We start from the raw sequence: 16,060 nt of genomic DNA on the forward strand, positions 1-16,060 counted from the left end.
CAGAGCAGACTCTGAGTGGCTTTTATAAGAACGACATAGGCCTATATCTAGAATACTGTTGAATCTAACCTGAGAGAATTTTTTTATACCAGGTCTGGTCAGTTAACTTTAAAGAACAAAGTTAGGAGTTTATTAAGTGTACACAGCAAGCTGTATAATTTGTTCTGTGCCTGCTTTCTAACAAATGCTTGCTTAATAAGTGTCTCTGAGGGTGTTCTTGCATCCCTCAAATTCTTCCCAGTGATGGTTGCCAATGAAAAGGAACCCACTTTGCATGATCCAAATGCTCAGCTTAATTCCCAGTGTCTTCCTCAAATGATTCTGAAGAAGAACAATCTGTCTTACCATGACCCAGGTCAGATTCTCTTGATTGAACCTGATAAAAAAAAAACCTGGATAGAGTCTCATGAATTACTTCCTTTTATAAAATTCCAGGAGTGATTGCCACACCCAAATGTAGTTTGTCTTAGTATATTTTTCAATTTCATTCACTATTTTGTTTTTATTGTTGTTTCAAGTCAAAAGCTTCTAAGACTGTATCATGTCCAAAAGAGGAAGTTGAGAACATGCACAGAATTTATGAACATTTTTACCAGGTTTAAAAAAATGTCTGCAGGGCAATACAAGTGGTTTTTGCATGTTATATTTTTGAAATGTTCCATGTTCCAGAATGTTTCATCTTTGTAGCACTGAGCATGAGCTGTAGAACATCCTGCCACATACATTCCTGTGTGAGTGCGGAATCTAATTCCTCCAATCAAGGAAACTCTCCTCATAATTTTACCACTGTGAGGACATGGGATGGAGATTTCATTTCGGAATATTTATTATCTTTGGAAAACTCAGCATCGTCAACCATAAAAATCCATGGCTCAAGAGAAATGACCATGGTGTGTAACCAAACTTATAAACATGTTTCAATAGTGAAAGTTGTATGTGCTAAGATTCAGATTTCCTCAAATACTTCAAAGAGTAGAGCTTATTAGAATTGACTCATCACAAGGATAATTAAATTCCTGCCTTTCTCCAGAAAGTCACACCCTCATGGGTTTTTATCTCATCTGCTTCTGTTAATGGCACGAAGAGCTTCATTCAATAAGACTTCATTTCAAGTCTTATTTATGTTTTTTCTTCTTTCAGTCTATCTTCTACTCTACCTTCCTCTTCCCACCATTGCACCTACCATTGTGACACTTAAGAACTTTGCTACTTCTTTCCTAAGTCATAGCAATAATAGCACAGCTGATCTCCCTTCCTATCAAATTCATTGCCTACTTCGGCTGGAAGAGTAGTCATAGAACAAAGGAAATGCCATCCAAGCAATTCAGAGTGGCACCTGATATAACCATCTAGGTCTAATCAGCTTTTTTACACAATTCTATTACTCTACCTCCACTTCTTGAAGAAGCATTCTGAGCTCCCTTCCCACCCTTGGACTTTGATCAAACTGTTACACCCTCTGAAATGTTGCTCCTGCCTCCAAGATTCAGTTCCAGTTGCCATAACCACCACCAAGGCTTACCAAGCCAGGAAATATGAAGTGCATTCTCCTATTACTATAGAGCTTTAAAAGAGAGTCTTGTTCATTTTCTTCCATACAGAATGCATATTTTCTGAACATGGAGAACTAAATCCCAGCCTGGATTGTAAATCCTGAGGATAGACCATGTCTACTGGTATAACTGGTTATGATGCTGTTATCATGCATGAACTTGGCTCTGGCCCTGGAAGTGAATGTGGAAACTGTTACCAGAATCTGCCAGAGGCAGATACTCCCTCTGGGTTAGACGGAATCCCTTTCCCCACCAAATCATAATATGACCATGGAAAGAAGCTTTACGCCTGAGATAGTACATCCTTGAGAAAGGAAGAGAACACCTCATTGTGGAATAACAAGTTGGGGCAACTGAAGCTCAGTTAATTGGACAGGGAAAGGAGGGGTCTCTGGAGAGTTGCAAGAAGGGGGATATTTGCATTCTGAAGGCCGTCCTTGAAATATATCCCTCTATATTCAGTGGTATTAGAGTCAACATTTGTGAATCAAATAATATCATTTCTTCTTTTACAGCCTTCCCAAGAGTTCTGAGCTCATTTTGAGTAAAGCTAAATATGATCATAGAGAGTCAAGTATCTAAGGGGCAAAAGCTTGGTTCCAGCTGTCCTGTTTGATCTAATCTCCTGGAAGGGTTGCCTCTAGTCTGCAACACATCAGCCTCACGTTCCCGCCAAGGGCCTACAAATGGCCTACAAATGGCCTATTTCCTCTCCTTAAAATGCCTTGTTTCCAAATTTCCCCAAGATTTGCTTCCAATTGTCTTTCAGAACCCAGGCCTATATGAGAGGTCTTCTCCAATACTAAATCCTGGGAGTTGACCTCATCATTTTATATCCCCTGGAATATTTGAATGATCCGCTTGGCAATTCTGTCTTTTTTAAAATTGTTTTTTGATTGATCTATTGATTATAAGTGGAAAATAAACTCCAGGAGAGGGGGGGGGAGAAATCTGCTTTTTTCATTGATCGTTTTTTAGCACTTAGAATACTGTCACATAATAGGTGCTCAAAAAAAAATACTGCTGACTTGATGAATGAAAGCATTATTTCCATTGATCCAGAAACTATTTAGCTGCTAGTAGGAAAGTTCTAGGTCATAGAACCCCTTGTTTCCCTTCTTTATATCAGTTTATTTTTTAATGTTTCTATTACATTTTTAATATTTATGTTTGTTTATGTCAGTTTATTTATTATGTCAATGTAGCCAGAATTTCCTATCCTTGACATGGAATCGTCCTTAATATCTGATCAGTTTTCTCATCTGGCATCTTTGATTTATCCATTTTTGATTTGCTTTCAGTAATAATCTGATTAAATTGGTTTAGTAGTAATTCCCCACTCCTGCTGTCTCCTTTTAATAATTTTCCATTCACTCACCCCTTCCCTTTGTTGATTGGCTATAAATCTCCACCTGCCTTTGATCTATTTTGAGTTGGGCCCAATCTCTCTTCTCTTTTGTGACAATCTTGACACACTGTGATAATTATGAATAAAGCCTTCCTACTGTGCTAACAAGTGTCAAATAATTTTTTTTCATTAACAAGTAAAATGACCAAGAAATAGAGGCAAACTACTGAGAGGATCATCTGGGAATTCTCTGTTCTCCAGGGGTTTGATTGTAATGTACAAAGTGGAGCACTTTGCATGTCAAGTTACCTGTGTGTAGACTTTACCATTGTTAATTCCTTTGGTTTCAACAAAAAGCTCTCAAATTTTAGTCTGTATATTTACTCAACACAAAGGCAATTTATTTGATGAGTGGCTTAAGAACTTTCAAGAGTAATTCTGTCTACTTGATGTTTTTTTCTTTGCCCCTTAACTGCTAAGTAGGAACCTATTTTCTATGATTTGTATTTTATGATATCCTTTTTTTTTTTCCACAAACATTTAACTGGGTGTTCAAAGCAACTCCGCAAGAGGAGTGTCACTTGTTTTCGTTCAATAATAAAATGACTATATGTAACCATGGTTACATAGAATTTCATGGTTACATACATGGTTACATAGAATTTCACTATGAAGTTTCATAGGTGAATACTGGGATTTTTTTCAATTTTCAACTAGACTGTTTCTAATACACTGCACTGTTAAATGTGCCTCATTATTTTATCATCATCAGAATGTTCCAGTTCTTTGGATAAGTATGTGCCTTTGGTGAAAATGAATGCAATGCTTCCCTCTCACAGTGAAGACCTACATTGATTCTGTTTGGCCATGACTTGTTTTGTCCTATGCAACAATAGCCCAGGAGTCACAAACAGAATTAAGAATGCTTGATCTCTTTAGACTTCCTTTGTTGCTGTCTTGGAAATTCTGAGACTTCCCTGCAATTAGTTCTCAGAATGATCAAAAACATGTGGCCTATTCAGTTCTATCACCCAACCAACATCCAGCCACTACCCTGAAACAGAGCTACATGGCTGTTCAACCACTGACCCAGACTCTAGGTCCAGCCAAGGTCAGAAGAAACAGCCATCCAAGGTCAGCCCAAACAAGCTCACTTAGCAGTGAGCTAAACAATGTTTGTCACTAAGTTTGGGGTGGTGTGTTTACAACCAAAACTAATGGATACACCTTAAAAGAGTGATTTTGAGATGTTTGATCTTGGAAGGGAAGAGCTTATAATAACCCAAACTTACTTCGACTGTTGGTAAGAATATGCAGGTGCATGTTCGTTGGATGTGTCCACTGCTATCTGTTGCTGCTGACCACTGGTGTCCTGGGATGAAGGTGCCACTGTCTGGGGAGAAGTATCAGCAACGACACCCTAAGGAGGCACATAAGTACACAAAGACCTTATTTTCTTTAGCATAAACGATCTTGTCTTAATGAGTCAGAAATACTTATGTTCTATTTGGCTTGAGAAGAGAGGCTCTCAGCTCCATGAAGCCATGATAAGCACTCAAAGCAATGCAAAGAATACATTTGGATAAGGGTTGGGAAATTCATTCTAATGCAACACCATAAGCTCTGCCATCAGAAGTCCTTGGTATAGTCATATTGTCAGAAAAAAAAAAACAAAAAACATTTTGCCCATTCTTGGAACTTTTAAACCATGGTTACATATAGTCAGACTAAATAACAATTTTTAATCAAACATTTCTTTTAGGACTCCTAGGAATACTTGTATATGTAAACAACTGCCTGGGGGTAGTTTACTGTACCTTGTCCATATCATTTGGCAAAATAATGGGCTCTTTCCTTCATAAAAATCTCCATCAAAGTTTGAAAATCTTTTCAAAGGGTACTGTTGAGCAGGTTTCCCCTTCAGTAATTTGTTTTACTTTGCTTTGTTTTCCAAGATATGAACTGAAACCCATTTACAGTTTCCAGAAAAAGGAAACAAAACAAAACAACTTGTCCTTAATTTAGATTTGCTCTTCCTTTTTTTTTTTTGGTTCTTATTGTATCTTTCATTTCTCACAGATGCCAGCAAGAATGAATTTTTGGAGTTGGTCATTATCAGGAATGTATGTTTGTTTCCAAGGGAGGTATACATGGATTTATTTGGTTGTTAATAGAACCTGATTTTAATTATAATCTTGGACACCTGCAGTCATGTTGAATTGCAAATGCTCTTGGTCAATTCTCTTGTCACTTAACTAAAGATCACTGAAATTCTTCCTTAGAATCTGAAAAATTTTTCTTAGAGACATTCATTGTTTTCTTTCCAAAGGTATTGTATGCTGTTTTGTGTTTTTCTCCCACCAGCATTTATTTTTATGGATTCTGGTGAATGTGTAATGAAAGTTTTCACATGGAAAATAATCAGTGCTTTTCCCTATAAGTACAAATGAAAGGCAGAAGGTCAGAGCGTATTTATATTTTTCTCACCGAAGTTCTTCTTTTCAGACTCCAGATTTACCTATACCATTTCTAATAAACTATACTGTGAAATGGGCCGTATTAATTGATCATTATCAAAATGTTTCAATTCTTTCCACTGGCATGTGCCCTTGGTAAGACATAAAGAAATACAAACATGTGGCAGAGATCTATGCTCACAGCACCTAGAATGCCTGGATTATTGGATTACTCATGGCATAGCTCCTTTTTGAGAGCTGAATATAGCAAAGAACATGTAATCCAATCACATATTTTTGGAAATTTAGAGATCAAATTAAAACCTATTTAATATGACAAATTCTTTGGGTCCCCTATGTCTAGAACATATAAGAGGTCTGAAAATTTAATATTGGTTATCTAAACGACACAGTAGTGCCCTCTGCACTTTCTGTAACTTGGTACAAGTCAACATTTGTTACACAGAAAAACAGGTGTTTTAATAGATCTAATTTAGTCTATGAAGGTTTCCATCAATCTCTTTATCAGTGGATTTTCTTGTGGTGCAGTACAAATGTGCTAGTTACTGGCCGATTTATGGAGCAGCAAAGACATGTCAATTCCAGACGGTTTTCAGCTGAGGAGGGGAAGTGTTCTGTGACCTTAATGTACATATGCATTAGGAGAGGGGTAAGGGGGGCAGTGAAATGAAAAGTAACAGCCAGAATCAAAGGGAAGAATAGATTCTAAGTGTTTCACCTCCCCCTTCATGAAGTTCTATGCCTTCTGTTTTCTACAAAGCTTGATGGTTTTATGTAGTAAAGGTATAGAGGGGATGGATTCATCCCAAATGAAAGACAAAAAGGAGAAGGGCAATGTTTCCTTTAAGGTCAATATGACACTATCCTTTATGATGTCCACACTGTTACCAGTGATCCAACGAGTTCTTGTCTATAGGAACCTTTAAATCTGTCAAGGGTCATTCAGTGGAACAGTTTCTTTCTTTCCTTTCCTACCCCTTTCCCTTCCCTGCTTGCTCTTTCTCTCCTCCCTCCCTGCCTTCCTTCTTTCCTTCCTTCCTTCCTCCCTTTATCTCCCACCTTTTTCTCTTTCTCCTTCCTTCCCTTCCTTATTGTTAAAAATTAAACACAGGGCCTTCTGCATGCTAGGCACTCTACCACTGGTATATATTGGAATCAGCTGAGATCTTTTAAACATCCTCATGTGTAGGAGGACATTTTCCAGATAGGTGAATCAGAATCTCTGGGAGTAGAATCCAGGAAGCAATCGTTTCTAAAACTCTCCAAATAAATTTAATGTGAAGAAATTGTGAGAATTAGCGCACGAACCCAGTGTTTCTTACAATTTCAATGCACATCTGAATTATGGAAGGATTTTCTTAAAATAAAAATTCAAATTTAGTAGATCTGAGTGGTACCTGACAGCCTGCATTTCTAAGAAAGTCCTAGGTGATTCACATGATGGTGGGTCCAGGGCTCACACTTTGAGAAAACAAGGCACTGGAGATCTAGCTCATTCTCATACTTGCAAACTGTTTTGCCTCCCTATTTTTATGAAAATCTATGGTTAACATTTGATGGGGTAATGATTTGTTCTCTGTTCTTTTCTCTAAATGTGAAAATGACCCTCCCCTCAAGCCTCTGTGTCAGATTAGATCATTTCACATGCAAAGCAAAATAAAGACATGCTTGAGTAATGTGCATACTTTCATATACCAAGCTTGCCATTGCAGAGTTTAGATCAGCACAGAAATTATACATGAGGATTTCTTGAATCCTGAGAACCACAGTTTATTTGACTGAGATTGACCTCCCTTAATCTATTTCTATAAGACAGGGTTAGACTTACTTCAATAGAAACAGCTGTCGGAGGCACAGGCGTGTACTGGGGAATGTAGGTCCCTTGCATAGGAGCAGCAGCAGTCATATACTAGAGGGAATCAAAGAAAAATACATGTGAACTTGAGGCTGCAATCAGAGAGAAAAATCATATACCACATGAGACTACTTTATATGTGTGGACCAGGCCGGTGCATGGGGTCTAATTATATTTAGACCAAAAATAAGGTAGGTCCCTCCATCAGCATTGAATGACCTTTGCTTACTGATTTAGTACTAAGAGCAGCCTCACTAAGTGACTTAACCCCAATTCCCACACCTTCTGTATAATAGCTCAAGCATCTCATATTTTACATCTAAACAAATTCCGAAAGGGTGAGCATGATGTCTGTTTTTTCCCTCCATTTTATTGCTAGCAGCTATCATGCAGTAGACTCTCTATAAGTATTTGTTGAATGAATGAATCATCATATTAATTGTTAATAATGTTTTATTTTCTAATTAAAAAAATAGAGAAATAATGCAAGAAATGCTTATGTAGAAACATTCAAAATTGGCAAATATAGCTTCATCATCTTTGCATCACTTTTGTTAATAAAAAAAAGAAATGGAGTTTTGCAGATAATGCTGAAGTCTCTGTGTTCCCTTCTCCCACCCCATTCTCAAGCCTACTTTCAGTATTTCCTTTCCAACTCCTTTAATTTCCAAATGTTCACCATTGGGTTGAATAACAAAAGAGCCAAATCATTTTTCTGCAAGTTCTAATAGTCAGTAAAATATGTATTTTGGGGAATGACATGCATTTTTTGCAATGAAGAAAGGGAGCTCCGGGAAAATCACATCCTCACTTACATAGGCATAAAGTATAACCAACATTCCTATTTTTAATACACATTCTCCCTTTAAGCTCAAAGTTCTACTGTTTGAGAATTAAATTTTCCTATGGCATGAACTGTTTCAGAGCTTCTAAACTTGATCAACATCATGAAACTTCTGAACCAGATTCATCTCATGAGACAAGGTTCTCAATTCATCAAGGTTACAGGAATGGTTTCTACAGAAAATCAAAAGCCTCTAATTCTGTATTTTTCTGAACTTGCTGAGATTAAATATTAAGGATCCATGTAAATACGGAAAACCTAAATTACTTGTTTTGTGTCTCTTAGCCCTCACAGTGCTCAGGAGACTTGATCTAAAGGAAGGGAAATACCTTAATGGAGACTAAGCCATCAGTTGTGACTGTTTAATATTCATGGACTATTATATTACTAAATCAACTTTGGAATAAATGTTATCTCCAACCTAAACTAAAAACTCTTCTATTATATCTAGTTGTTAAATATAGAGGCAGTCTTGATGACACAACCCTAAATCAAACTAACCAAACTCTTGTTTGTAATCTATGTGTGGCCATGAATAATTGAGTACAGCTCGTCTCCATATAAAAACTACTATGTAACAAGAGCAATTTTTTGAAATGCCTAATGATATTTATAATTTAATTTTATGAATGAATATTATCAGAGACTCTTGTCCTCTGTCCTCTTATAGTGCTCATCACTATGTCCAGACTACTGTCTTCTTAAAAGTATGATCCAGGCTTAAGTTGTGAATCTGTCACTACCTAAGGTAATGCCTGGTTGGTATTCAGTAAGGAACTGTTTAACAGCTGAATGAAAGAATACAGGCAGGAAACTTTTATTTCAATTAAAAATTGTGCAAGCCTCTTAGTCATTGATAATTCTGAGCTCATAGTAGGTATTCATTTCACCACCATCTCTAATATCTTTACGTAACATTTAAACAAATGTTTTAGCCAACTGTGCTCATCATCATTTTTGTTCTCCTAAGTGAACAATTAGTATTCAGATGTTTGACTGCTATCAATTTTTCAAATAAGTACAGAACATGAGAATCACATTTCAGCAAATATAATTTCACATCGAGAACACTGTGGCAAGCATGTAGCTTATCAATAAAACTGCTCTAGCAATTTGTTGTAAATAATATTTTCCTGGCCATTTCAGATATATGATTTACAATGTTCTATGCATCCCCTTTAATGTGTTCTTTGGAACACCAGCTATGTTGAGAGGAAAGCATTCTGTGTTCTAATGCATTTAAACAATGCTGCATAACATATCCTTCTCTTTGAAAATGACAGATAATAAAAATCTCTAAAAAGTCATATTTTACAAATCCTTCTTAATGGTGATTAAAACAACATTTTTTCTAAAACTTTTATTTTTGGAACACTTATAAAATTTTCTTAGATCTAATGCTCTAAAGAACTCAACACATTCTGGAAAACATTTCTTTACTTGACTCTAAAATCCTAGCAGATAACGTAGCAAGTGGAATGTTATTGCCAAGTAGGAATTTGTCCAAGTGCAAAATTGATACTGTTGTGGCTGATGTTCTACCTTGTGGTCATGACTTTTCTGCAGGCAGAAAGCTTTTATTTCAATTAAAAATTGTGCAAGCCTCTTAGTCATTGATAATTCTGAGCTCATAGTAGGTATTCATTTCACCACCATCTCTAATGTCTTTACGTAACATTTTAACAAACGTTTTAGCCAGATATACCCTATGCTAGTAAAAGGCTAATCATCCCTCATCTATTTGGGTGTTTTTTTTATTGTACAGTTAGTAATTGCATGCTTTGCAACTGGGCTTAATTGGCACCCATATGAAAGATGTTGTTTTGATCCATCCACTCTACTGTCTATATCTCTAAGGAGGCATTTCTGTGCATTAGAGTTCATTAGGGACATAACCTTTTGGCCCTTTAGAGCACTGTTCACTAGTTCATATGAGAATCCACTCAATTATTTAGACCTTTCTGTCAAACTAAAGAATTCCCAGGCAGTATGGTTAATGTGAACATTGTATGTGATTTCTTAGCTAGGCTTCTTCAAATGATTTAATTATTCAAAACCTCATCTATGTTTTGCTTCTGTAAAACTGGATCATTAATCTTTCACTCCTCCAATAACATTTGATGCAGTTTAGAACATGGCCCAAGCTCAACTACTTAGGAAGCAATTCATATACTCGTACTCTCTTTAGAAAAGGTCTTTGAATCTAACAGGATGGTTTCTCCATTTCACAAATGGAGAAACTTAGACCTACATATATTGGGGAACAAGCCCATGTTCTTCTGACTCACAATTCAACTCAACCAACCTTATTATTTTTGAAGTTAAATAAATACTTTTCTAAGAGCATTCTTTCAATCATTATCATGTAATATAGGTATCAACTTATTTTTCTCAATGGGGTTTATTACTTGAAGTTCAAATTTAGAAATATAGAGTAACATAAGGTTGATTGACATTTTTGCCATTCTTTTCCACTCAATATTTTAGTTTTACTTTATACTCAGAATACCTAATTGTCTTATAAGGGGACTATCCCAAATGCTTGGGAACTTAATTTTACAGTGCTCTTCTGAACAGAACCATTACAGATTTTATAGTATAGGTGAGATCACCTCATTTTCATGTTTTATGTGTGTGTGTGTGTGTGTGTGTGTGTGTATGTCTTTCAATGAAAAAAATCTTTCTGGTTGCTTTTTCTTATGTCATAAAAAATAATAATAGAAGATCTTGAAAATTTGTTTGAAAATTAAGAACAGAATTATTTTAAGCTCTTTTTATGTCCCTTTAGACTATTTTGGGCAGATAAACTTTGTATTAAAGCTCTTCTGTGGGAGACTTCTATTTTCTAGGGTAAAGCCTAAAGAAGTGACAGTCTTGTAAAATCAGGAGCAAGTACTTCCAGGAAATGGCTACAGCTCTGTGTAAGCTCAACTCTCAGCTTTAGATTATTGGTGACAAATAACTCTGAACTTTCTCTCTGAGCACACAGTTTGATTTCCTTAAGAGCCCAGATAAACTCCGCTCAGACTCAATAATCCTGGCTGCACAAGCATTGCTTAGATGTGGGCGCCTGAGAGACTGCTTTCATTTTATCCAGCTAACAAATGACAAAGGACTAAGAGAACGACCTGTGACAACAATTTTGTCCTTGACTTGATAAATTCTTGTGGATTATTTCTTAAGACCATAACAGATATGGATGTATATATGCCCTTTAAACTAATTTCATTTATGGGTATTTCCCCAAAACTTCAAAATGTCTGCCATATTTTTTATGAATACAAATTATGTATTTATTTTTATATGATGGCTAATGGGAAGCAGAATATGATGAGGTGATGCAGATAAAATAGATTAATCCACAGAATATTTCCCCATTAAATAGCAGCTAGAAGTTACAGCATCAGTGAATGATTTTTTTCTTGTAATCAGCCTCGTGCTATTTGCATATTCTTAAGGCAGAGGATGTTCACATGTAAGTGCGTGGGAGCCCTGAATAGCCATTTTCAAAGCCACAGAATAAATTCCAGACTCCATCACTTGTTCCAAGAAGTCTAGACACTGCATCACCCAGATAGTTACTTGAAGAGAGGCGGGAAAAAAAAAAGTGGGATTGGAAAGGAATTGTGTTGATGCTTATTTAAGTTGGGACAAAATGTTTCTGTTACTGTGTAATCAATGATTTTTTTCTGTGGAAACAAAGAAATCTCCCAATTATTAGTTTTGGATTTACTCTCTCTTCCTCCACCAAAGTTAAACAAATAAAACAAAGGGTTTTAGATACTTCCTATGGGGAAGCTGTTCATTTAAAAATTATTTGGGATGGGCAAGAAAGGTCCCATATTTTCACTTTTGGAATTTCCTATGCTATTTGATGACAGTGGCTCATTTGCAGTTATAGTTCTACTAATCCTATTTATTGGGGCTTTCTAATCCTTGCTAAAAATTGTGCAAAACTGATTAACAAATTCAGAATGGAGAGTTGCTCTGGTCTCATCAAACCAAGAAAATCAATGAGAAGGATGTAGGAAAATTGTAAACGTGTATATCTCCAAAAGGCATTTGAGCAGAGAAAAAAAAAAAAGACTGATTTGTAGTAGATGATGCTAACAGTATGCAGTGTGAATTACCTTGAAAGAATCATGAAGTCCAAAATTTCTTTTAACAAAAAGATACGAGTGGATACAGGGAACAGCCTGAGTGATGATTTGTTAAAGTCCAGAGGGGCTCAGTGTTATCTCTAATAGAATGATTCCAGAGTTCTGAGGGCCCTGCTCTTTGGATTTGTGTAATTCTATCATCTTAGACTGGAGGCATAGTGCCTGGACCTGGGATGGCAATCTGATATCATTTCACAGACTTGCTCTGATTAGCTGCCATGAGGATAATTCAAAGCAAACCTTCCAAGTCTTCATATCACTGAATACATGAAACATCCACAGAGAAGAGAAATGGAGACAGTCTCTTTGAAAGAAAAGCATGTCTCATGCGGGCGAGGTGAGGCTAGACCACTATGCCCAGTTCTTTCTATACTCTTTCTGCTTCTGCCAGTGCACTCTAGATAATGCAGAAGATCCTCATGTAATACAGGAACAGCATTTGCTTTTATAATGTTTAAAATTTAGTAAAACTATATAAAGCAGACTGCTTACGTTTAAAAAATACATATATGACAAAGTAGATAGTTTTAAGTGATGAATTAATAGTCCTTCAAGATAGATGGAAGTGAATACAGAGCCAGATATACTTCTCCTATGGATAGAAGTACTCTAAAAGAGAAGAGTTAGTGGATTTGATAGCGATGGGAGTCCATGGTTCTTAGAAGTGTACAGTCCCTATAATCCATCTATTTCCCCAGAATAACACTGAACATAACCCATAGAGAGATGTAGATTAAGCTATTAAATGAGAAATAGATAAACTTGTCATTGTATTCTGAAGCAGCGGTTATTTATTATTAACATATAGCCAAGAGATGAAAAGAATCTTCAACTTCATTCTTAGCTTAGAAGTTTACAAAAGCTCTCCCTCTGCACAGCAGTGAGAAGGAGTCATGCCCATGTGGTCCCAAGCTATACAGCTTCAGCCTTGCAGAGAAAGCAATATTCATGGATGTTATTAGGAAAAATCACAGCTCATTAGCTTTGAGAATGTGCATGAATCTTTGTTACTGCAATTAAGTAAAAGATAATCCTATGGAAATGTAGCTTACATTATCTCTTTAAAATAGAATGTGAAACAGCCCTATAGAGACACTAATGAATTCTACTCCCATATTTTTTGTGTGTGATATGAAATCCAGAGGATGATGGGATAAAGAAAAACTTCAGTAGACTACAAAAGTCATGAAGGAGCTAAAGAAACGTAAATCAGATAAAAAACTGAGAACTAACTGTACATCAGAGTACAGAATAAAGGCCATTTGAAACTATAAATAAGCATATTTAGGGTGAAGTAATAGGAATGGCCCATTGGTTCAACAGAGGCATGTGGTAGGTAAGTAGAAAATATAATGAGGGTATTATAAACAACCTTAGACCAATAACTTTGATAGTATTTATAAATGGGGAAATTTGTTGAGAAGCACTTTATCAAAACAGTCACAATAATGAATAGAAATTCTGAATAGTTTCATATCTACTAAAAGAAACTTAATTCATAATTCAAAACTACCCACATTAAAATTTTCAGATTTAATTGGCTTTCCTGGTGAATTTTCTAAGCATTTAAGGAAGTGATAATATCAGTCTTGTACAAATTACTCCAGAGATAACTACAGAAGGAAAAGTTTCCAACTCATTTTATAAACCTACCATATTCCTTAGGCCTACATTTGGTAGGGACACTAAAAGAAGGAAAAGTTTCTCATGACTGACCATTTTTGTCTGAGTTTCTTAAATAGCATTTTAGCCTACTGATAATACACAACATCTCCAGGTGAGATTAAGTTCAGAACTTCAAGGTAAATTTGATGTTTCAAGGTAAGTTTCACATCATGTTTATAAGTGCAATCAACATAATTCATGATGAAAGAATAAAGAACAAATGCACAGCATCATTTTGAAAGACTCAGAATCATCTTTGATAAAATCTAGCATTTGTATATGACAAAATACCTAAGAAATAGATGAGAAGCAGGAGTAGAAGTCTATATATAAAAAGCAGGCAGATAACCTGGTAGATGACAGTGAAATACTGAGCAATTTATATTTGAATTTTGGAATGAGATAACATTATCCAATATCACTTCTTCTAATACTGTCTTCAAGGTTAAAAACAGTGAAATAAAATGATAACATGTAATGGAAGGCATAAATATAGAAAAAATAAAGTTGTCAGTATTCACGGATGACATGGTTGTGTATAGATATTCCAAAAATATACTAAGAAGGAAAAAAATTATTAGAATTAACAAGGAAATATAGCAATATTGCTAGATACAAGTCAATAAATTCTATTTTTATATTCCAGCAATAGATCATTAAAATGAAATACATACATACATATATGTGTGTGTGTGTGTGTGTGTGTGTGTGTGTGTGTGTTGTATTCAAAAAATAAAATGCCTGGAAGTACCTCAGAGAAAAGGCAGAAAAAAATTCTATCCTAAAACTTTGAAAGCCTTAATGGGTTAAATAAGGTGAAGAGAGCACATTCCTTGATTAGAAAACATAATACTACTAAAATGTCAGTTCTTGCTTAAAACAAACAAACAAAGAAACAATCTATACATTCAATGCAATTCAAGTTGAAATTCAAGCAAATTTCTTGGTGGAAATAAATAAGCCCATTCTAAAATACATGAGTGCAAAGGACTTTTAGAATATACAAGAAAATTTTAGAGGGAAAAAAGGTTGAAGGATATATACTACTAGATGTCAAGACTTACTAAAATGTCATGGTAATCACAATAGTGTGGTATTGCTGCAAGGAGAGAAAAATAGACTAATGGAACAGAACAGAGACTAGAAACAAATATAAAACCATGTGATTTGTAACAAGAGTGTCACTGGAGATCAGCGCAACAAAGAAGAACCTATTCAATAAATGTGCTGACTTGGCTACATTTGTATAGAGGAAAATGACCTGACTTTTCCCTCAAATCATTCACAGTTAATTGGAGGTGGGTCATAGATATAAGAATAAAAAGTATAATAATGTAGCTTTTGGAAGAAAATAGGAAAAAGGCTTTATGATTTTAGGAAAAGCAAAAATTTCTTAAACATGACTTAAAAAGTGCTTACCATAAGAGAAAAGAATGATAAAATGAAGTTCATTAAAGAACTCTGATTATCAAAATACCGAAGGAAGATATTTGCAATATATACATCTCACAAGCAAATCTGTATAAAGAATATATATATACATATATATGTGTATACATATATGTATAGATATATCCACAAGTCATTAAGAAGACTGAGAACTCTATTTTTAAAAAAAAGACAAAACTATTTATATATATATATATATATATATATATATATATATATTTAGATTAATCTCCAAGGAATTATGTTGAGCCAAAAAAAGAAAAATCAAATTCCAAAAGACAATATATGATTCTATGTATACAACTTTTTTTTGTGTGTGTGGTGCTGGGGATTGAACCCAGTGCCTTGTACATATGAGGCAAGCACTCTACCAACTGAGCTATATCTCCAGTCCCTTACACAACATTTTTGATATGCCAAAATTTTAGAAATGGATGAAAGATTAACGGTCATGAAAGATTAGGGATAGGGGAATGAGGCATAAAATGAAAGCAAATATGGTTATAAAAAGGAGGGAAATTGTTCAGGATCTTGACTATGGTGGTGGATAAACAAACCCGCAAGGTAATGAAATTGTATACAACTTAATATATATTCAAATGAGTAAAACTTGGGAAATCTGTGTAAGTGTCAATTTCTTGGTTCTGATATTGTAATTTTACCAAAGGATACCATTGGCCATATGGGGTAATGTGTATAAGGTGTCTCT

At 35.3% G+C, this 16,060-nt stretch overlaps 1 protein-coding gene across 11 annotated transcripts in view; it reads right to left on the bottom strand.

Moving 5' to 3' along the window:
• Rbms3 (RNA binding motif single stranded interacting protein 3) overlaps positions 1 to 16,060 on the bottom strand; it is a 1,302,406-nt gene that overhangs the window by 11,016 nt on the left and 1,275,330 nt on the right. For 7 of the 11 annotated variants that reach the window (XM_048795444.1, XM_048795441.1, XM_048795440.1 and 4 more), the window contains 2 exons: positions 7,207 to 7,287; positions 4,194 to 4,321 (listed from right to left, as the gene is read on the bottom strand). In XM_048795444.1, the coding sequence (XP_048651401.1) occupies positions 4,194 to 4,321; positions 7,207 to 7,287 (209 nt within the window). Of the gene's footprint in view, positions 1 to 4,189; positions 4,322 to 7,206; positions 7,288 to 16,060 lie in introns of those variants that run through there. The other 4 variants (XM_048795442.1, XM_048795439.1, XM_048795446.1 and 1 more) reach the window with 1 other exon arrangement.

The sequence above is a fragment of the Marmota marmota genome, unplaced genomic scaffold (assembly GCF_001458135.2).
Source record: "Marmota marmota marmota unplaced genomic scaffold, marMar, whole genome shotgun sequence".
In the NCBI taxonomy this organism is placed as follows: domain Eukaryota; kingdom Metazoa; phylum Chordata; class Mammalia; order Rodentia; family Sciuridae; genus Marmota; species Marmota marmota.